Source organism: Chiloscyllium plagiosum, unplaced genomic scaffold (genome assembly GCF_037043375.1).
Source record: "Chiloscyllium plagiosum isolate Xiang-an unplaced genomic scaffold, Cpla_swu_hap1 HiC_scaffold_5, whole genome shotgun sequence".
NCBI classification, from domain to species: domain Eukaryota; kingdom Metazoa; phylum Chordata; class Chondrichthyes; order Orectolobiformes; family Hemiscylliidae; genus Chiloscyllium; species Chiloscyllium plagiosum.
The window spans coordinates 74493889-74510834 of record NW_028270143.1 but is presented as its reverse complement, the minus strand read 5'-3'; the positions used below and the strand labels follow the sequence as shown (position 1 = coordinate 74510834).

General features: G+C 38.5%; 1 protein-coding gene across 5 annotated transcripts in view; it reads left to right on the top strand.

Moving 5' to 3' along the window:
• The window catches only part of akap9 (A-kinase anchoring protein 9), a 263757-nt gene that overhangs the window by 56252 nt on the left and 190559 nt on the right, over window positions 1-16946 (top strand). For all 5 annotated transcript variants that reach the window (XM_043690268.2, XM_043690267.2, XM_043690271.2 and 2 more), the window contains 6 exons: window positions 3149-3304; window positions 5022-5219; window positions 11076-13682; window positions 13914-14024; window positions 14329-14542; window positions 15682-15758. In XM_043690268.2, the coding sequence (XP_043546203.2) occupies window positions 3149-3304; window positions 5022-5219; window positions 11076-13682; window positions 13914-14024; window positions 14329-14542; window positions 15682-15758 (3363 nt within the window). The remainder of the gene's footprint in view (window positions 1-3148; window positions 3305-5021; window positions 5220-11075; window positions 13683-13913; window positions 14025-14328; window positions 14543-15681; window positions 15759-16946) is intronic.

Genomic DNA, 16946 nt, shown 5'->3' with positions numbered 1-16946 from the left:
ATGCTGAATACAGGGTTAAAGACAAGATTCTTGGCAGTGTGGAGGAACAGCGGGATCTTGGGGTCCACATAGATCCCTCAAATTTGACACCCAAGTTGATAGGGTTGTTAAAAAGGCATATGGTGTTTTGGCTTTCATTACAGGGGATTGACTTTAAGAGCCATGAGATTTTGCTGCAGCTGTATAAAACCCTGGTTACACCACACTTGGAATATTGTGTTTAGTTCTGGTCTCCTCATTATAGGAAGGATGTAGATGCTTTAGAAAGGGTGCAGAGGAGATTTGCCAGGATGCTGCCTGCGTTGGAGGGCTTGTCTTATGAAGAGAGTTTGAGTAAGCTAGGGCTTTTCACAGTGGAGAGAAGAAGGAAGAGAGGTGACTTGGTAGAGGTATATTTGGTAATGAGAGGCATAGATAGAGTAGCCAACCATAGATGTTTCCCTGGGCAGAAATGGCTGCCATGAGGAGTCATAATTTTAAGGTGATTGGATGAATGTATGGGGAGATGTCAGAGGTAGGTTCTATACACAGAGATTGGTGGATGTGTGGAATACATTGACAGTGTAGTAGTAGAGTCAGAGACATTAGGGACATTTAACCAACTGCTGGGCAAGCACATGGATGGCAGTAAATTTGAGGGGTGTGTAGGGTGGGTTCATCTTAGATTAAGATGAATGCTCAACAACATTGTGGGCTGAAGGACCTAATCTGTGCTGTACTGTTCAATGTTCTATGTTCTGAAATCTGATTTTAGTCATTCCCGAGTTGTGACCATGACTTCAGTTACCTGGGTCCTGAGTAATTGAATTCCCTTCCTGAACCTTGCTGCCTCTCTTTATACCTTTTGAAGATACACCTTCATGGGTACTTATTTGACTAGGCTTTTGTTCATCTGCCTAGGTATATTGTTGTATGGCTCAGTGCCATACATTTTTTCATGATACTTGAGCAAAGTACCTTGTGATGCTTTATTATATTAAGTGCACTGTATAAAAACACATTCTGTTAATTTTTTTATTTGTTCATGGGATGTCAGTGTTGCTGGCTAGGCCAGTATTTATTGCACATCCCTAACTGCCTTCTAAGTAGTTGAGTCAACCACATTGCTGTGTGTCTGAAGTTACATGTAAGCCAGACCAAATAAGCACAGCAGTTTTACTTCCCAAATGATATTAGTGAACTACATGAGTTTTTATACCAATTGGCAGTGGTTACATGGTCATCATTAGCCTAGCCTTTTATTCTAAATTTTTATTGAATTCAAATTTCACCAGATGGCATGGTGAGATTTGAAACCATGTCCTTGGAACATAAGTCTGGGATTTTGGATTATTAATGTGGTGACATTGCCACTATACCACTGTCTACCCATTACCTGCATCTTAATGGAGATATGTTATTTGTGATTAGATAATACAGGTTTCTGGGTTCTTCGAGCCTGCTCCGCCATTAGAGTCATACAGCATGGGAACAGGTCCTTCAACCCAACTCGTCTGTGCCGACTAGGTATCCTAAATTGAACTCGTCCCATTTCCTGCGTTTGGCCCATATTCTTCTGGACCTTTCCTATCCATCTACCTATCCAAATGCCTTGTAAATGTTGTAATTATACCTGCCTCTACCACTTCTTCTGGCAACTCATTCCATATATGCACCACCCTCTGTGTGAAGACATTGCTCCTCAGGGGGTCCCTTTTTAAATCTTGCCCCTCTCAGCTTAAACCTATGCCCTAAACCCCTACCCTGGGAAAAGACCTTGGCTATTCACCTTATCTATCACCTTATAAACCTCAATAGGTCTCCCCTCAGCCTCCTGTGCTCCAGGGCTAAAAGTCCCAGCCTATTCAGCCTCTCATTTTCCAATTTAATAACATCCATTCTTTAGCAGGGCAACTAGAATTGTACACAGTATTCCAAATGTGGCCTTATCAATCTTGTACAACTGCAACATGACATCCCAACTCCTGTACTCAGTGGTCTGATTGATGAAGGCAAATGTGCCAAACGCCGCCTTTACCATGCTGTCTCCCTGTGATGCGACTTTCAGAGAACTGTGTACCTGCCACCCCTAGGTCTCTCTGTTTGACAGCACTCTCCAGGACCCTCCCATTAACTGTGTAAATCCTGCTCTGATTTGCCTTACCAAAATGCAACAACTCTCATTTATGTAAATTAAACTCCATCTGCCATTCCTAAGACCATCAGACATAGGAGTGGAAGCAAGGCCACTCAGCCCTTCGAGTCCACTCCGCCATTTAATCATGGCTGATGGGTGCTTCAATTCCACTTACCTGCACTGTCCCCGTAGCCACTGGTGCAGTTGATCAAAATTCAATAGGAACATGGCTGATCTTGTTACTCTACATTTTTCCTATAACCGATAACCAATCAGTCTGAACCTACGTCCGATTCCTGATGACTTCCAATCCTGCCAGCCGTGCATGTGGTTGGAATGCTGAATTCACCGAAAATTCCGACTGGACGTACAGTTATTGCATTGTTAATATGAGTGTGCAAAACTATGTAATGACTTATTTGAGCTATTAAAGTACCGTTTGTTTTTGTCTGGTCTTTCATTCTTTCCATTCCCCTGCCTTTCCTTGCCCCTCATTGCTTCCATCTCTCAAACCTTTACAACGAGCAAGAGTGGGATAGACAGGGGAAGATAGACAAGAATGGCTATGGTGGGGGGGGGGAATTGTGGAGGGTGAATTTAGAGGGAGGGTCTGGAATGGAAATAGCAAAGCCAGAGAGTCGCTCAAGGAAACAGCAAGCAGAAGGGGTGATGAATCGAGAGAGTAGAATGATACAAGCAGGTGGGTTTGAGAAGAAGTTTGTGAGCAGGAGAGTTGATGGTAATTTGCTTCAGGAAAGAGACTAACCTTGCCCAGTAAGTATACAAAAACAAAAGTTATGGTAGCATTATTTGGGAAATATTCCTAATTTATCAACAAATTCAAATGAAAATACATTTATTCAAATGCACTTTAGAATAGGTAGAGAGAGATGTGTTTATATCTGTCCGCTGTGTCATCAGTGCTGTATGAAAATAGTTAAAAGTCGTAATTGATTTTTATTTATTTTTTATAATTGTATTCTTTGTAATTAATCATTCTTTTTATGTCTTATAATTGTATTCTTTACATAGCTACAGGATTTTGAAGCTGCAGTCAAGCAAAGAGATGGTATTATTACTCAGCTTACTGCTAATCTACAGCAAGCTAGGAAAGAAAAGGATGAGATTCTACAAGAATTTTTGGACTTAACAGAGCAAAGTCAAAAACTACAAATTCAGTTTCAACAGGTAAAATTAACTATTACCAGTCGAGTTAAAATATTGCTAAAGAGATGAATTTGTATACAGGTGTGCAAGCTGTTAATTCAGCACTCTGGTATACCTATTACCAGTTGAGCATAGAGTATTAAGTTCCACCTCCACTCCAGAATACAAATTCACAATCTGCTTATAATGCAGTTCTGTAGTGAGATACTAACTTTTACATTGAGATGGATGAACTTGCCGTGACATTATTTTAACAAGAGCAAGGCATTGACATGGTGTTCTCATCAATGTTCCTTCCTCAAGGAGCATCGCATTACGGTAGTGGACCAGTGAAACCCAGTGAGGTTGGATAACTGGGTGACTGTAGCTGATTGAAAGTATGGAAAATATTAGTTTGCTACTTCCTGCACATGAGCACTGAAAAGCTATTTATTGAAGCTTCACCCACACAAACCTAATGGACTGCTGGACTCCTTGATCAGATCTTCTGGGAAAAGATCATTGTCAAATAAACTTTTCACTCTATCGTGTATTGAACAATGTAATATTCTCAATGTATGGAATTGCAAATTGCCAGATAACAATTAACAAATGAGCAACACACAAGCATAACTTGATATATTTTTGAAGTAATTTTTATTTTTATATTGTGGTCATATCAACTTGCATTCTTGCATCATATTAGAACATTCCCTGCTCTACTAACTGAAATTTTAGTTTATGCCGTCATTGGTACTGTGCATTATTTTTTGCAATTTATGTCAAAAAATCCATGTTTCCTTGTGTTATTGCCTTTAACTCAATGCTAAATTAAAGTGTAAAATTAAATCTGCTTGATTTTAGACTTTTTCAGGTGCGTTTCTGTCTAGATGTTTTATTTAAAATTTAAAGTTTAAATAGATTGGATAAAGTTAGACAACTTTCACTGACATGTTCTTTGTATAGTGATCTCTTCTACTGCAACAATCGCTTGACCTTACTGTAGATCCATAGCTTTAAATGTTGTACAGTATTAATAGAAATTAGATGGAGTTTGGAAGAGTAAGAGGTGACAATTGAAATATATAAGGTCCTGAAGGGACTTGAGGGTGAATGTGGAAATGGTGTTTCCTTTGAGGAAAGAATAGAACAAATGGGTCACTGTTTAAAAATAAGAGATTGCCCATTTAGGACACAGATCAGATTTTTTTCTGTCTGAGAAGTTTGTGAGTTTTTGAAATTCTCATCTTCAAAAGGTAGTGGCAGCAGAATCTTTGAATATTTTTAAGGCAGTATTGGGTAGGCTCTTAGTAAGCATGGGGCTGAAAAATTATTGAGGGGGGTTGGAACGTGGAGTTGAGCTTACTGTCAGACCAGCCATGATAATTTTAAATGGCGGCACAACCTTGAAAGGCCAAGTGTCCGTCCCCTACCTTGGCTCCTAAACAACGTTTGCTATAGCCTCTATGGCTGCACAGATACTTGGAGGTCTCATGCACACTGTCTGGAGTTTTGACATATTGGCTTCCACATGGAAAAGCCACTGCCACACTCAGACCTCTGAGTTTGCATAGTGGGGAAACAAAAATAGAAGGAACATAGCTGCGAAACCATATGTCTACATGTTCATTCATTCATGAAATATTTCGCTATTTTTGCATTTTATCATTTTATGAAGGTAATTATAATTAGTATAGATATTTTATTTTGAAAAAATTAACAGCTTGACTAAATGCGTTTTCCTTCATATAAATTGCAGTTGCAAGCTAGTGAAGCTATGAGAAGTACGAACCATGGTACGACAACAGCTGACTTGATCCAGTCGAAACAGCAGCTCATCATGTATCAATTGCAGATTGATGAGCAGGAACAACAATTGAAAGCCTTCCAGAAAATGAATGATAAGTGTCAAGAACAAATTGAATATCTACAGAATCAGCTTCAAGATTATGCAGTGGTATGTCTGTTTCTGAATATAAAAGCTAACACTTTTTAAGTAAAGAATTTTGTTCTGGTAAGAGAATCATTTAATATGACCCCAGCTTTCCAGACTCTGAGCAGAGACATGATTTATGTTAATTTATTTAATAAAACAAATGTGATGACATTGTAGTAGTTTTATTCCAAAATCTATACTAGTTGATTAGTAACTGTTTCTGGATTATTTGTGAGTACAGTCAGTTCTTCCATAACGCGATAGTTGCATTCTTGAGCAAAAAGGGGACATGAGGTAGCTTTGGCACATAGAATTAAGGAGTATCCAAATGGTTTTTACAAATACATTAAGGACAAAAGGGTAACTAGGGAGAGAATAGGGCCCCCCAAAGATCAGCAAGGTGGCCTTTGTGTGGATCTGCAGAAAATGGGGGAGATACTAAATGAGTATTTTGCATCAGTATTTACTGTGGAAAAGGATATGGAAGATATAGACTGTAGGGAAATAGATGGTGACATCTTGCAATATGTCCAGATTACAGAGAAGGAAGTGCTGGATGTCTTGAAACTGTGAAAGGTGGATAAATCACCAGGACCTGATCAGGTGTACCCGAGAACTCTGTGGGAAGCTAGAAAAGTGATTGCTGGGCCTCTTGCTGAGATATTTGTATCATCGATAGTCACAGGCGAGGTGCCGGAAGACTGGAGGTTGACAAACATGGTGCCACTGTTGAAGAAGGGCGGTAAAGACAAGCCAGGGAACTATAGACCGGTGAGCCTGACAGTGGTGGGCAAGTTGTTGGAGGGAATCCTGAGGAACAGGATGTACATGTATTTGGAAAGGCAAGGACTGATTAGGGATAGTCAACATGGCTTTGTGCATGGGAAATCATGTCTCACAAACTTGATTGAGTTCTTTGAAGAAGTAACAAAAAGGATTGATGAGGGCAGAGCAGTTGATGTGATCTATATGGACTTCAGTAAGGCATTCGACAAGGTTCCCCATGGGAGATTGATTAGCAAGGTTAGATCTCATGGAATGCAGGGAGAAGTAGCCATTTGGAGAAAGAACTGGCTCAAAGGTAGAAGACAGAGGGTGGTGGTGGAGGGTTGTTTTTCAGACTGGAGGCCTGTGACCAATGGAGTGCCACAAGGATCGGTGCTGGGTTCTCTACTTCTTATCATTTACATAAATGCTTTAGATGCGAGCATAAGAGGTACAGTTGGTAAGTTTGCAGATGGCACCAAACTTGGAGGTGTAGTGAACAGCGAAGAGGGTTACCTTAGATTACAACAGGATCTGGACCAGATGGGCCAATGGGCTGAGAAGTGACAGATGGAGTTTAATTCAGATAAATGCAAGGTGCTGCATTATGGGAAAGCAAATCTTAGCAGGATTGATACACTTAATGGTAAGGTTCTAGGGAGTGTTACTGAAAAAAGAGACCTTGGAGTGCAGGTTTGTAGCTCCTTGAAAGTGGAGTCGCAGGTAGATAGGATAGTGAAGAAGGCATTTGGTATGCTTTCCTTTATTGGTCAGAGTATTGAATACAGGAGTTGGGAAGTCATGCTGCAGCTGTACAGGACATTGGTTAGGCCACTGTTGGAATATTGCGTGCAATTCTGGTCTCCTTCCGATCAGAAAGATGTTGTGAAACTTGAAAGGGTTCAGAAAAGATTTACAAGAATGTTGCCAGGGTTGGAGGATTTGAGCTATAGGGAGAGGCTGAACAGGCTGGGGCTGTTTTCCCTGGAGCGTTGGAGGCTGAGGGGTGACCTTATAGAGGTTTACAAAATTATGAGGGGCATGGATAGGGTAACTAGCAAAGTCTTTTCCCTGGGGTCGGGGAGTGCAGAACTAGAGGGCTTAGGTTTAAGCTGAGAGGGGAAAGATATAAAAGAGACCCAAGGGGCAACTTTTTCACACAGAGGGTGGTACGTAAATGGAATGAGCTGCCAGAGGAAGTGGTGGAGGCTGGTACAATTGGAACATTTAAGAGGCATTTGGATGTGTATCTGAATAGGACGGGTTTGGAGGGATACGGTCTGGGTGCTGGCAGTTGGGACTAGATTGGGCTGGGATATCTGGTCGGCATGGATGGATTGGACCTAAGGGTCTGTTTCCATGCTGTACATCTCTATGACTCTAAACAGCGTCCCGAATTTGTCAATTGCGTTACAGCAAATTTGTATTGACGAAACGCACTTTATAACAAAACGATCTGCATTTTGATACTGTAAACTTAACCATTTGCTTTCATTTAACATTCCTGTAGAAGCCTATTCCATCTTCCCTTGCTTCAGGTTAAATGTAGATATCCTGCAAAAGAAATATTTTTTTCCTCAATGATTTATATTAGAAAGTTTAGCTCCCTGGACTGTGTGTGTGTACAAGTTCAAATAAAATGCTGATCATATGATACCACTCCCCACAGTATTTGAACTGAAGTCAGGTGTTGTATTTATTTTTATGTTGACTGTCAATTCTGGTGATTGTGGGGGTTATTTTCTTTTGCAAATTATAGTTATAGAATAATTAATCAAAGAGTTATTCTTTGGGGTTAGAGTTATAATGATTTGATACTTATTTTCAAATAGTCTAACAAAAGAAACAGACCAGGTGTTGACCTGTTAATCTTGTATTACTAATTATTGGGAATAATATAATATAATAAGTGCAGGAACAGGTCCTTCAGCCCACCAAGTCTGCACTGATTCCTAATCCTTATTTGGACTTACTACTTATTGCACATGCATGGTTTCTATTCCTCTGTTCGCATCCTGTTCATGTGTCTATTGAGACATACCTTACATGTTGGTCACACGTCTGCGTCCAACATCTCCACCGGCAGTGTGTTCCAGGCACTGGAAAGTGTGGAAAATTGTCCCTGCACTTCTCCTCTAAACCCCACCCCACCCCACCCTCACCTTGAACCTGTGCCCTCTTGTAGTTGACATTTCCACCTTGGGAAAATGCCTCTCATAATTTTGTAGACCTCTGTCAGGTTTCCCCTCAGCCTTCATCTCTCCAGTGAAAACAATACAAGTTTATCCAATCTTTCCTTATAACTAAAACCTTCCCGACCAGGCAACATCCTAGTAAACCTTCTCTGCACCCTCTCCAAAGCATCCACGTCCTTCTGGTAGTGTGGCAACCAGAATTGCATGGAATATTCCAAATGTGGCCTTACTAAAGTTTTGTACAGCTGTATCACAGTCATATAGCACAGAAATAGACCCATCAGTCCAACTCATCCCAATATAAGTTGCCAGTTTTTATATTTGATGCCCTGGTTAATGAAGGCAAGTGTGCTGTATGCTTTCTTGACTGCCTTATCCACCTAAGTTGCCATTTTCAGGGATCTGCACATCTGAATGCCCAGATCTCTCTGCACATCAGTGCTCCTAACGGCTCTGCCGTTTATTGTATAATTTGCACTTGAATTTAATCTTTCAAAATGCATCACTTTGCACTTGTCTGGAGTAAATTCCATCTGCCACTTCTCTGCTCAAATCTGTAATCTAACTATATCCCACTGGAGCCTTTGACAGTCCCCCTCACTATCTGCAATTCTGCCAATTTTGGTGTCCACTGCAAAGTTACTAACTCAGACCACTTACATTTTCCTCCAGATTATTTATATATATATATATATATATATATATTACAACTACAAAGGTCTCAGCACTGATTCCTGTGAAACGCCACCAGTTACTGATCTCTATTGCAAAAACTTCCACTGCTTCTCTCTGTCAGGTTTGACTTCATTTAGCCAGTTCACCCCAGATCCTATGAAAGTCTACCTTCATACCAGTCTGCCATGTGGTACCTTATCAAAATTCCATGCTAATGTCTATGTAGACAACACCTACTGCCTTTCCCTCATCAATCATTCTTGTCATCTCCTCAAAAAACTCAATCAAGTTGGTGAGCTATGTCCTTCCCCCACACAAACCCATGACACCTATCAAATAACAAGTCTATTAGCTTCTAAATGTGAATAAATTCTATCTCTCAGTATCTTCTCCCACAGTGTCCCCACTGCTGACCGCTCACCAGCCTGTATTTGCTTGGATCATCTCTGATTCCCTTCTTAAACAAAAGAACAATATTGGCCATTCTCCAGTCCTCTGGAACCACGCCTGAGGCCAAGGAAGATGCAGAGATAACTGTTATGGCCCTTGCTGTTTCCTCCCTGGTCTCCCCCAGTATCCTGGGATAGATCCCATCTGGATCTGGGGTTTTGACTACCTTAATTTATTTCAAAACAGCCATCTCTTCCTCCTCCATTATGTTGGCCTGCCTGAGAATATTCATTAACCTTTGCCAAACCTCCACATCCCTCATGTTCCTGTCTTTAGTGAACACCAATGGAAAGTGCTCATTAAGGATCTTACCCATTTCCTCTAGCTCCACACAAAACCTCCCTGATTTATCCTTGAGTGGACCAACTCTGTCCATAGCTACCCTTCTAATATATGTATAAAATGCTGTAGGATGCTCTTTAACGCTGTTGGCCAAGGACATTTCATATCTCCTTTTAGCCTTCCTAACTTCCTGTTTGTGCTCCCTCCCACTTTCTTTATATTCTTCAAGGACTTCATCTATTTTTAGTTGTTTAGATCTTAGGTATGCTTCTAATAAGCTGATAATTTCCCCTGTCGTCCAAGGTTCTTGAATCCTGCTATTCCTCTCTTTCATTTTCACAACATGCCAGTCGCGCATTCTAATCAACTGGTCCTTAAAAGACTTGTATCAGATGTACATTTATCCTCAAGCAATCTACATTCTCCAGCTCTTGCCTGATTTGGTTATAGTTGGCATTCTCCCAGTTTAACATAACCAAATAAGCAGTAGACGATTTGGGTACAATCTTGCTGAATCTTCTGAATCCTCTTTGCTTTTTGTTTTGCGGAAGTCACTGCTAAGTGTAGAGTAGAAAACCTTAGAATATGGCCTACATTAATTTTATTGCCTATTTGAAGAAAGTTCTACTTTAAAGCTTTGGGCATTCAAAATCAAACCTAGTAATTGATCAGATGCATAAAGGAATGAATACCTTTTGGAGAAGCTACTTGACAGATTGAGGAGATATTGTGGAAATGAAATGCTTCTGGATTTGGTGTTGGGGTTCCAACTATTTTCACTTTACAGCAGTGACTTTAATTGTTTTCTCAGTTTCCTTAACTTCCCTTGCATTCTCCTGTTATTGGCTTGGGTAGCCAGTAAATGCAAAACATTGATGTTGAATTTGGTGTCTCCTTTCCTACCTTGAGGAATTCATTGCGTTTACTTTGCTTATGTTCATGGCTGAATGAGATTCACACATTAGATATCAGCATGCAGATATTTTGCATTGTTTGGACTTATATTTGAGAACTGTTTGGTGCACATTTCATTTTGGAGACTCTCTTTTGTCCCAACGTTTTTGTCATATTGGCACCTCTAAGAAATTATGTAACAATTTAAGTTTTGCTTTTGGTTATTGAAATGAGATCCAAATGATCTATTTTCAAAATTTCCTCTTTTCTGGGAGATCACCTGATAGATTTTATCGTGCACTTAATGCGTTCATCTGAAATTGAATTTTACCAGATTGCTTTCCAGGTCAGTTTGAAGTTACCGAGTCCTTTATACGAGTGTGCAATTTTGGAACGCACAAAGCTTTTTTCCCGATAACATTACGAGGGTTGGCATGCTTTCAGCACAATCTGTTCAGGCTGAGAGCATTCTCTTTAATTTGCTTTAATCTTGTTAAGATTTAATAAAAGGTTTCTTATTAAAATTTATTTTCCTAATACCAGATCAAACAAAGTTCTTTTTTGAAAATGAATATGAATGTTTAGAATATTCATCTTTATTTCTTTTTATAAACAGACTGACAGTGAAAAGACCGATAATACGCTGAAGTTAAATAGCAAAGACCAACTAATTGAACAGCTTGAAAAAACAGTTAAAGAACATGAAAATACTGCATTATTGTTGAAAGATAAGATGCTTGCTTCTGATGAGTTAGTTCAAGACTTAAATGAACAGATAGTTCAAAAGAATCAAGAGACTGAGAACCTGAGAACAGAATTGACTAGCTCAAAGCAAAGGGAGAGACAGTCATCAGATGAAATAAAACAGTTAATGGGTACTGTAGAAACACTTCAGAAACGCTGTCACATGGGCAATTTGTCTGAATTAGAAGCAGTACAAAAAATTGAAATAGAAAGTCATCGAAAAATGGAGCAACTTCAAGCAGAATTGGATGAAATGTATGGTAAACAGATTGTGCAGATGAAGCAAGAATTGCAGCAACAGCATACTTTAGAGATTAGGAGACTCAATGAACAGCATAAGACTGAAATGGAAACAGCTCTGGGTCATTCTGTAAATAACTTAGTCAATGAGGAACAAATTGATATATTAAATGCGGCAATCAATGAATTAAATGCCAAATTAAGAGACTCTCATTTTCAGAGAGATCAAATAAGGCAAGAACTAACACAACAGCTGGAAAGAAGTTCTGAAAAAAACATACAACTACAGAAACAAGTTCAAGAACACTTAGAGGAGCTCAACTTCACAAAAGATCAAATTCGGAGAGCCTCAGAAAGCATTACTAATCAGAAATACAAAATACAGGAAGTAGAAGAACTGAAAGACACAGTTGAACAATTGAAAGCTCAACTATTAGCTACTTCAGAGTCTCATAAGGAGCTGGAATCTGAGCACGAGGCAGAAATTACCAATTATAAAATTAAGCTCGACATGCTGGAGAGGGAAAAAGATGAAGTTTTGGACAGAATGGCTGAATCTCAGGAAGCTGAATTAGAAAGAGTAAGGACTCAACTTCTTTTTAGTCATGAAGAAGAGCTAAGCAAACTAAAAGAAGACCTAGAAAGAGAACATAAATTAAATATTCGTAATCTTCAAGAAGATTTGGCCATGAAACAGAGTCAGCAATTAGAAAACTTGCAAACAGAATTTAGAAAAGAAATAGAAGAAATGAAATGTGAAAGGGATAATTTTGTAATTAAAAATAATCAACTATTATCTGAGATTGCTTTATTGAAAGAGGAACCGCAGACGTCAGTTAAAAATGATAAACTGGAAGAAATGCATTTACGGATACTTGAACTTGAAACAGAAGTTGAAGCACTAAGAGAAGTTGAGAAAGAAAAGAGTGCACTAGAAAAGGGAATATTAGAGCTACAAATCAGGAATAAGGTTTTGGAGGAACAGTTTACTGAGCAAGAAGCTGTGCAGATGAAAATCACTGGTCTTCAAAATGAAAATGAAGGTCTTCAACAAACCAAAAAACAATTAGAAGAGAAGCTGAAAATGCATTTTGTATCTGAAGAAAATAAGTTAGCATCAGTTAGTGAAGATGAGCTTTCAGAAATGAAAGAACAAATCAAAAGGCTTACAATTGTTAATGGACAACTTGAAGACCGTGAGAAAGAACTTCTTGAGGAGGTTGAGAGACAAAGGAACACCTTTTCTTTCGCTGAGAAAAATTTTGAAGTTAACTTCCAAGAATTACGTGATGAATATGATTGTCTATTGAAAATGAAGTCACTCACAGAAGAAAAGATGATTAAGCAAGAAGTCGAATATGAAGCTAAATTAAAGATCTTAAGCAAACAGCTCCAGCTGTTAAAGTCAGACACTGAAAACTGCACAATGAAAAATGAAGTGCAGCTAGACAAAACACCTGACAGTTCCAGTACCCAACCTATAGAAGTTATTGAAAAAGATGCAACTGAACTTATGGAAAAACTTGAGATAGCTCAACAGCATAAGGATGAGCTCTCGAAGAGACTGACCGATCTATCAGAGGTTTTGATTTTGAGACAGAATGAAATTTTACATTTGAAAGAGGAACTAAAATTTCTAAAAGAGCAGGCCAAAGAAAAGTGTGAGGAAACTGCCAGAATTGAAAGTCAGGAAGTACCAGATGTTGAAGAGGAGTCTCAAGAACACAAACAAATGTCCCAAACAAATTTAATCAAAGCAAAGAATGAGAGTCAGTCTGAACAATCATCTTTTATTGTTTCTTGCGATTTAAAAGAACATGAGCAGCAGGAAGAAAATCTAATGGAACAACTAATTTTGCTACAAAATTCGATGAAGATCATTGTTTCAGAAAGAGATGAGATGCAACAAAATCAGATTAACTTTAGTCAAGAAAAAGAGTCTTTACTAACCCAAATTAAACACCTACAGGAGAAACTAGCATCTGAATCCTTAGGCAGTCTGCAGACTGAAATAGACCATCTCAGGCATCAGCTGGAGTCTACTCGAAATGAGCAGTTGGGATTGGCTGAACTTGTACAGCAGAAAATGTTGCTCGAAGAAGCCTTTCACAAAGAAAGAGAGGAAATGAAACATGCTCTAATTATAACTCAGCAGGAGAAGTTGGAATTGGAGAAGAAGATTGAAGCACAAATTGGAGTTTCTGTTTGTGAACAACACACTGAATTGGAGGAAAATCAGGTATGTGAGTGAAAAATTAAATACTGTAAACCTGGAAATTTTATAATAATTACCATTAATAATCACTCATTCTCAAAGTCAATTACTATTTTCTCAAAACTAAAATAGTGAGGTCGTTAAATATGTTTTTACTGTTGGCGATAATGTTTAAAATTTCACTTAAGCATTGACTTTTCTCCTAATTCAAACACAACTTCTGTTATGCATTATGTGTTTTCTGTTTTGCCACAGGCAAAAGAGACAGTACACAAAGGATATGAGAATGCTGTCGCAGTTCAGGGATGTACTGCATCTGATCAAGATTACATGACACAACTGGAACAAACTAAGCTGCAGGCAGAGGTATGGTTCTCTAAATTTAGTTCAACATTTTACTCACTCTTAACCCATGTCTATCACTACCTCAGCACCACCCAAAGAAATGCCCCTAAAATGGTACGTAATATTTTAAGAAAATTGAAAGTTTGACTTAGTATTGTTAAAATGCTAAGGGTTTAAAAATTTATATTTCTTAGATTGACATCCTTGTAAACTTGTGCATTCATTGAATGTCTATCTTACATTCTAATGTTTTTTGCTATTGTGTCTCAAATAATATTCTAGTCAGTAATCATGTTCAAGAAATTAATATTTCTGTTTTTGGCAGGCTGAGTTAAAGCTTCAGTTGGAGGCGCAGCGCATTAGTCTTACACAGATTTATGCTGCTCAACTGGAGCTTGTCCAGGACAGTTTGAAAAATGAAAAAGAGATTGCTCTTGAAAGACTTGGAGAGAAGCTCACAGCCTCACATACTTCAGAAATAAGGCAGCTTCAAGCGCAATCCCAGCTGGAATTACAGCGCTTCAAAGAATCGCACAAAGGTGATTTAAAAAAATAGACAACCTCTGTGGGGACAGCACAGTCTGAGCCTGTTTAATGTGAAACCAGTATAATATTAATATTTGATTATTAAATGTTTTAATTTATTTTTAATAGCCCTCTTCTCTGGAAGCACGTTTTAGTGGCTTTAAACATTGCTTCCAATGCACAAGGCACTAATTGTGGCATGAACATTGAACTGCACATCTCCAATAGCAATATAAACAGGGTGAATCTTGTGACACAATGGTAATGTCCCTACCTCTTGACTAGAATATCTTGGTTTGAATCTCATCGACTGCAGAGATGTATAATGATATAAATGCAGTAGGCAATAATGAGCTCTTGTGGCATACTGTCCTGCCTCTGGACTAGGAGGCCTGGGCTCACATCCTACCATTATACTCCAGTTATGTATAATAACATTTTGAACAGATTGATTAGAAAATTTTAAAAAAGCAATGGCAGAAACAATTCAGTAGCTATTCTACGTCAGCAGCTGGTGTAGTGTGTCACAGTAGAACAGTGGCTCAGTGGTCAGTACTGCCTCACAGCACCAGGGACCCAGATTCAATTCTAACCTCAGGCAACTGTCTGTGTGGAGTTTGCACATTCTCCACGTGTCTCTGTGGGTTTCCTCCAGGTTCTGCGGTTTGCTCCTACAGTCCAAAGATATGCAGGTTAGGTAAATTGGCCATGCTAAATTGCCCATTGTGTTTGGGGATGTATAGACTAGGTGCTTTAGCCAGGGGAAATGTAGAGTAATAAGTTAGGAGAATGGGTCTGGGTGGGACACTCTTTGGAGAGTTGGTGTGCACTTGTTGGCCCAAATAGCCTGTCTCCACATGGTAGAGATTCTTTGAAAATTTGTATGAAAATAAACAGATGCCCAATTCTCTGTTCAAAATTAGGTTTCTGTTAACGTGATCAGCAAAACCTTTATTACTCAATGGAGTAACTAGGAGAGGGCAAGTATTTTTACAATTAAATGTTACCTTCAGCTGGACAAATGTTTTAAATCCATAAATAATTTGCGTACAGTTTTGATCGCATTAACTTGGATTTGTTTAGCACACCCGTGGACTATGCCAATGTTACCTTTTCTTAGAAATCTGATTTGTAATAAATGGTTATTGTTTAGACTTTGAAGAATCTTCTCAAGCCTTGATAGAGAAGCTCAACAAGAAGATTTCAAATGAATGCACGCAACTCACCCAGGTACGTTTTTTTAAAAACTTGGAAAGTCACATTGTTAGGAGTTATGCTGGACTTTTGTTTATATGTATTCTGATATTTTGCACATTTCAAGATGAGATTGCTTTTCAGAGTAAGTAATATTTAAATTTTGTATTTAATATTTGAAGAATCAATTTTAAGTAAAGAATCAACTGTTTGCAGTATTTGTGATGATAGCTTTTTGTAAGCAGTTACACTGCAGTCATCAAAGAACAGAAATTCTTTTCCCTTGTGCAGTTAAATTGTCATGAACATTGCTTTAACAGTAAAATAAAATTGAACACTTATAGACTGTTTTACTTGTTCGAAAATTATGTTCAGAAAACGACCATCTTCTAATGTTTAAAGAAATTTTTGATAACATGTAAACAAATGAGCAATATGTTGCTGTAAAATAACCATACAACTAGGAGCAGAAGAAGGCTATTTAGCCCCATGTCTGCTTTGCCATTTAGTATGATCATGGCTGACTTCCTCAGCTGCATCTTTTCACACTATTCCCTATTTCCCTTAATTCCAAAAATCTTTAAATCTGACAGTTGAGTATCCTGATTCGCTGAGGTTGGCTAGAGAATTCCAATAGTTCCCCATTCTTTGCATGGAAAACATCCTCCTCTTGAGACAATTACCCCTTGTTATAGACTTCCCTGCCAGGGGAAATGTATTTTGCAGCATCTGTCCTGTTAAGTCCTTTAAGAATGTTGCAGATTTCAATGAAATCTTTTCTTTTAAAGCATTAGTGATAATAGACTTAGTCTATTGAACCTCTTTTGATTGACTCTTTTCCTGCGAATTAGTTTAGTGAACCTATAAGGCAATATCTTCTCTTGAATACAAAGACTAAAACTGTAGTTGGTACTTGAGGTTTCTCATAGTTTTAGTAGGACTTACTTATCCTTCTACTCCAGTTCCTTTGTATTAAAGGCAAGAAACCATTTGCTTTCTGCAGCTACACGATAATTTTTTGATTTTGTGGGTAAGGACATCCAATTCCTTTCATTGCTAACAATTGCAGGTCTCTCATGATTTTAAAAAACTTTTTTATATTTTTCCTGTCGAAGTAGTTTCTCATTTATCTCTGCGATATTTCCTCTGTCAAATTCTACTCCATTATTTAATGTTTTTCCAGCCTCTTTGCTGCTAACATTGCCAACCAATTCTGCATAACCA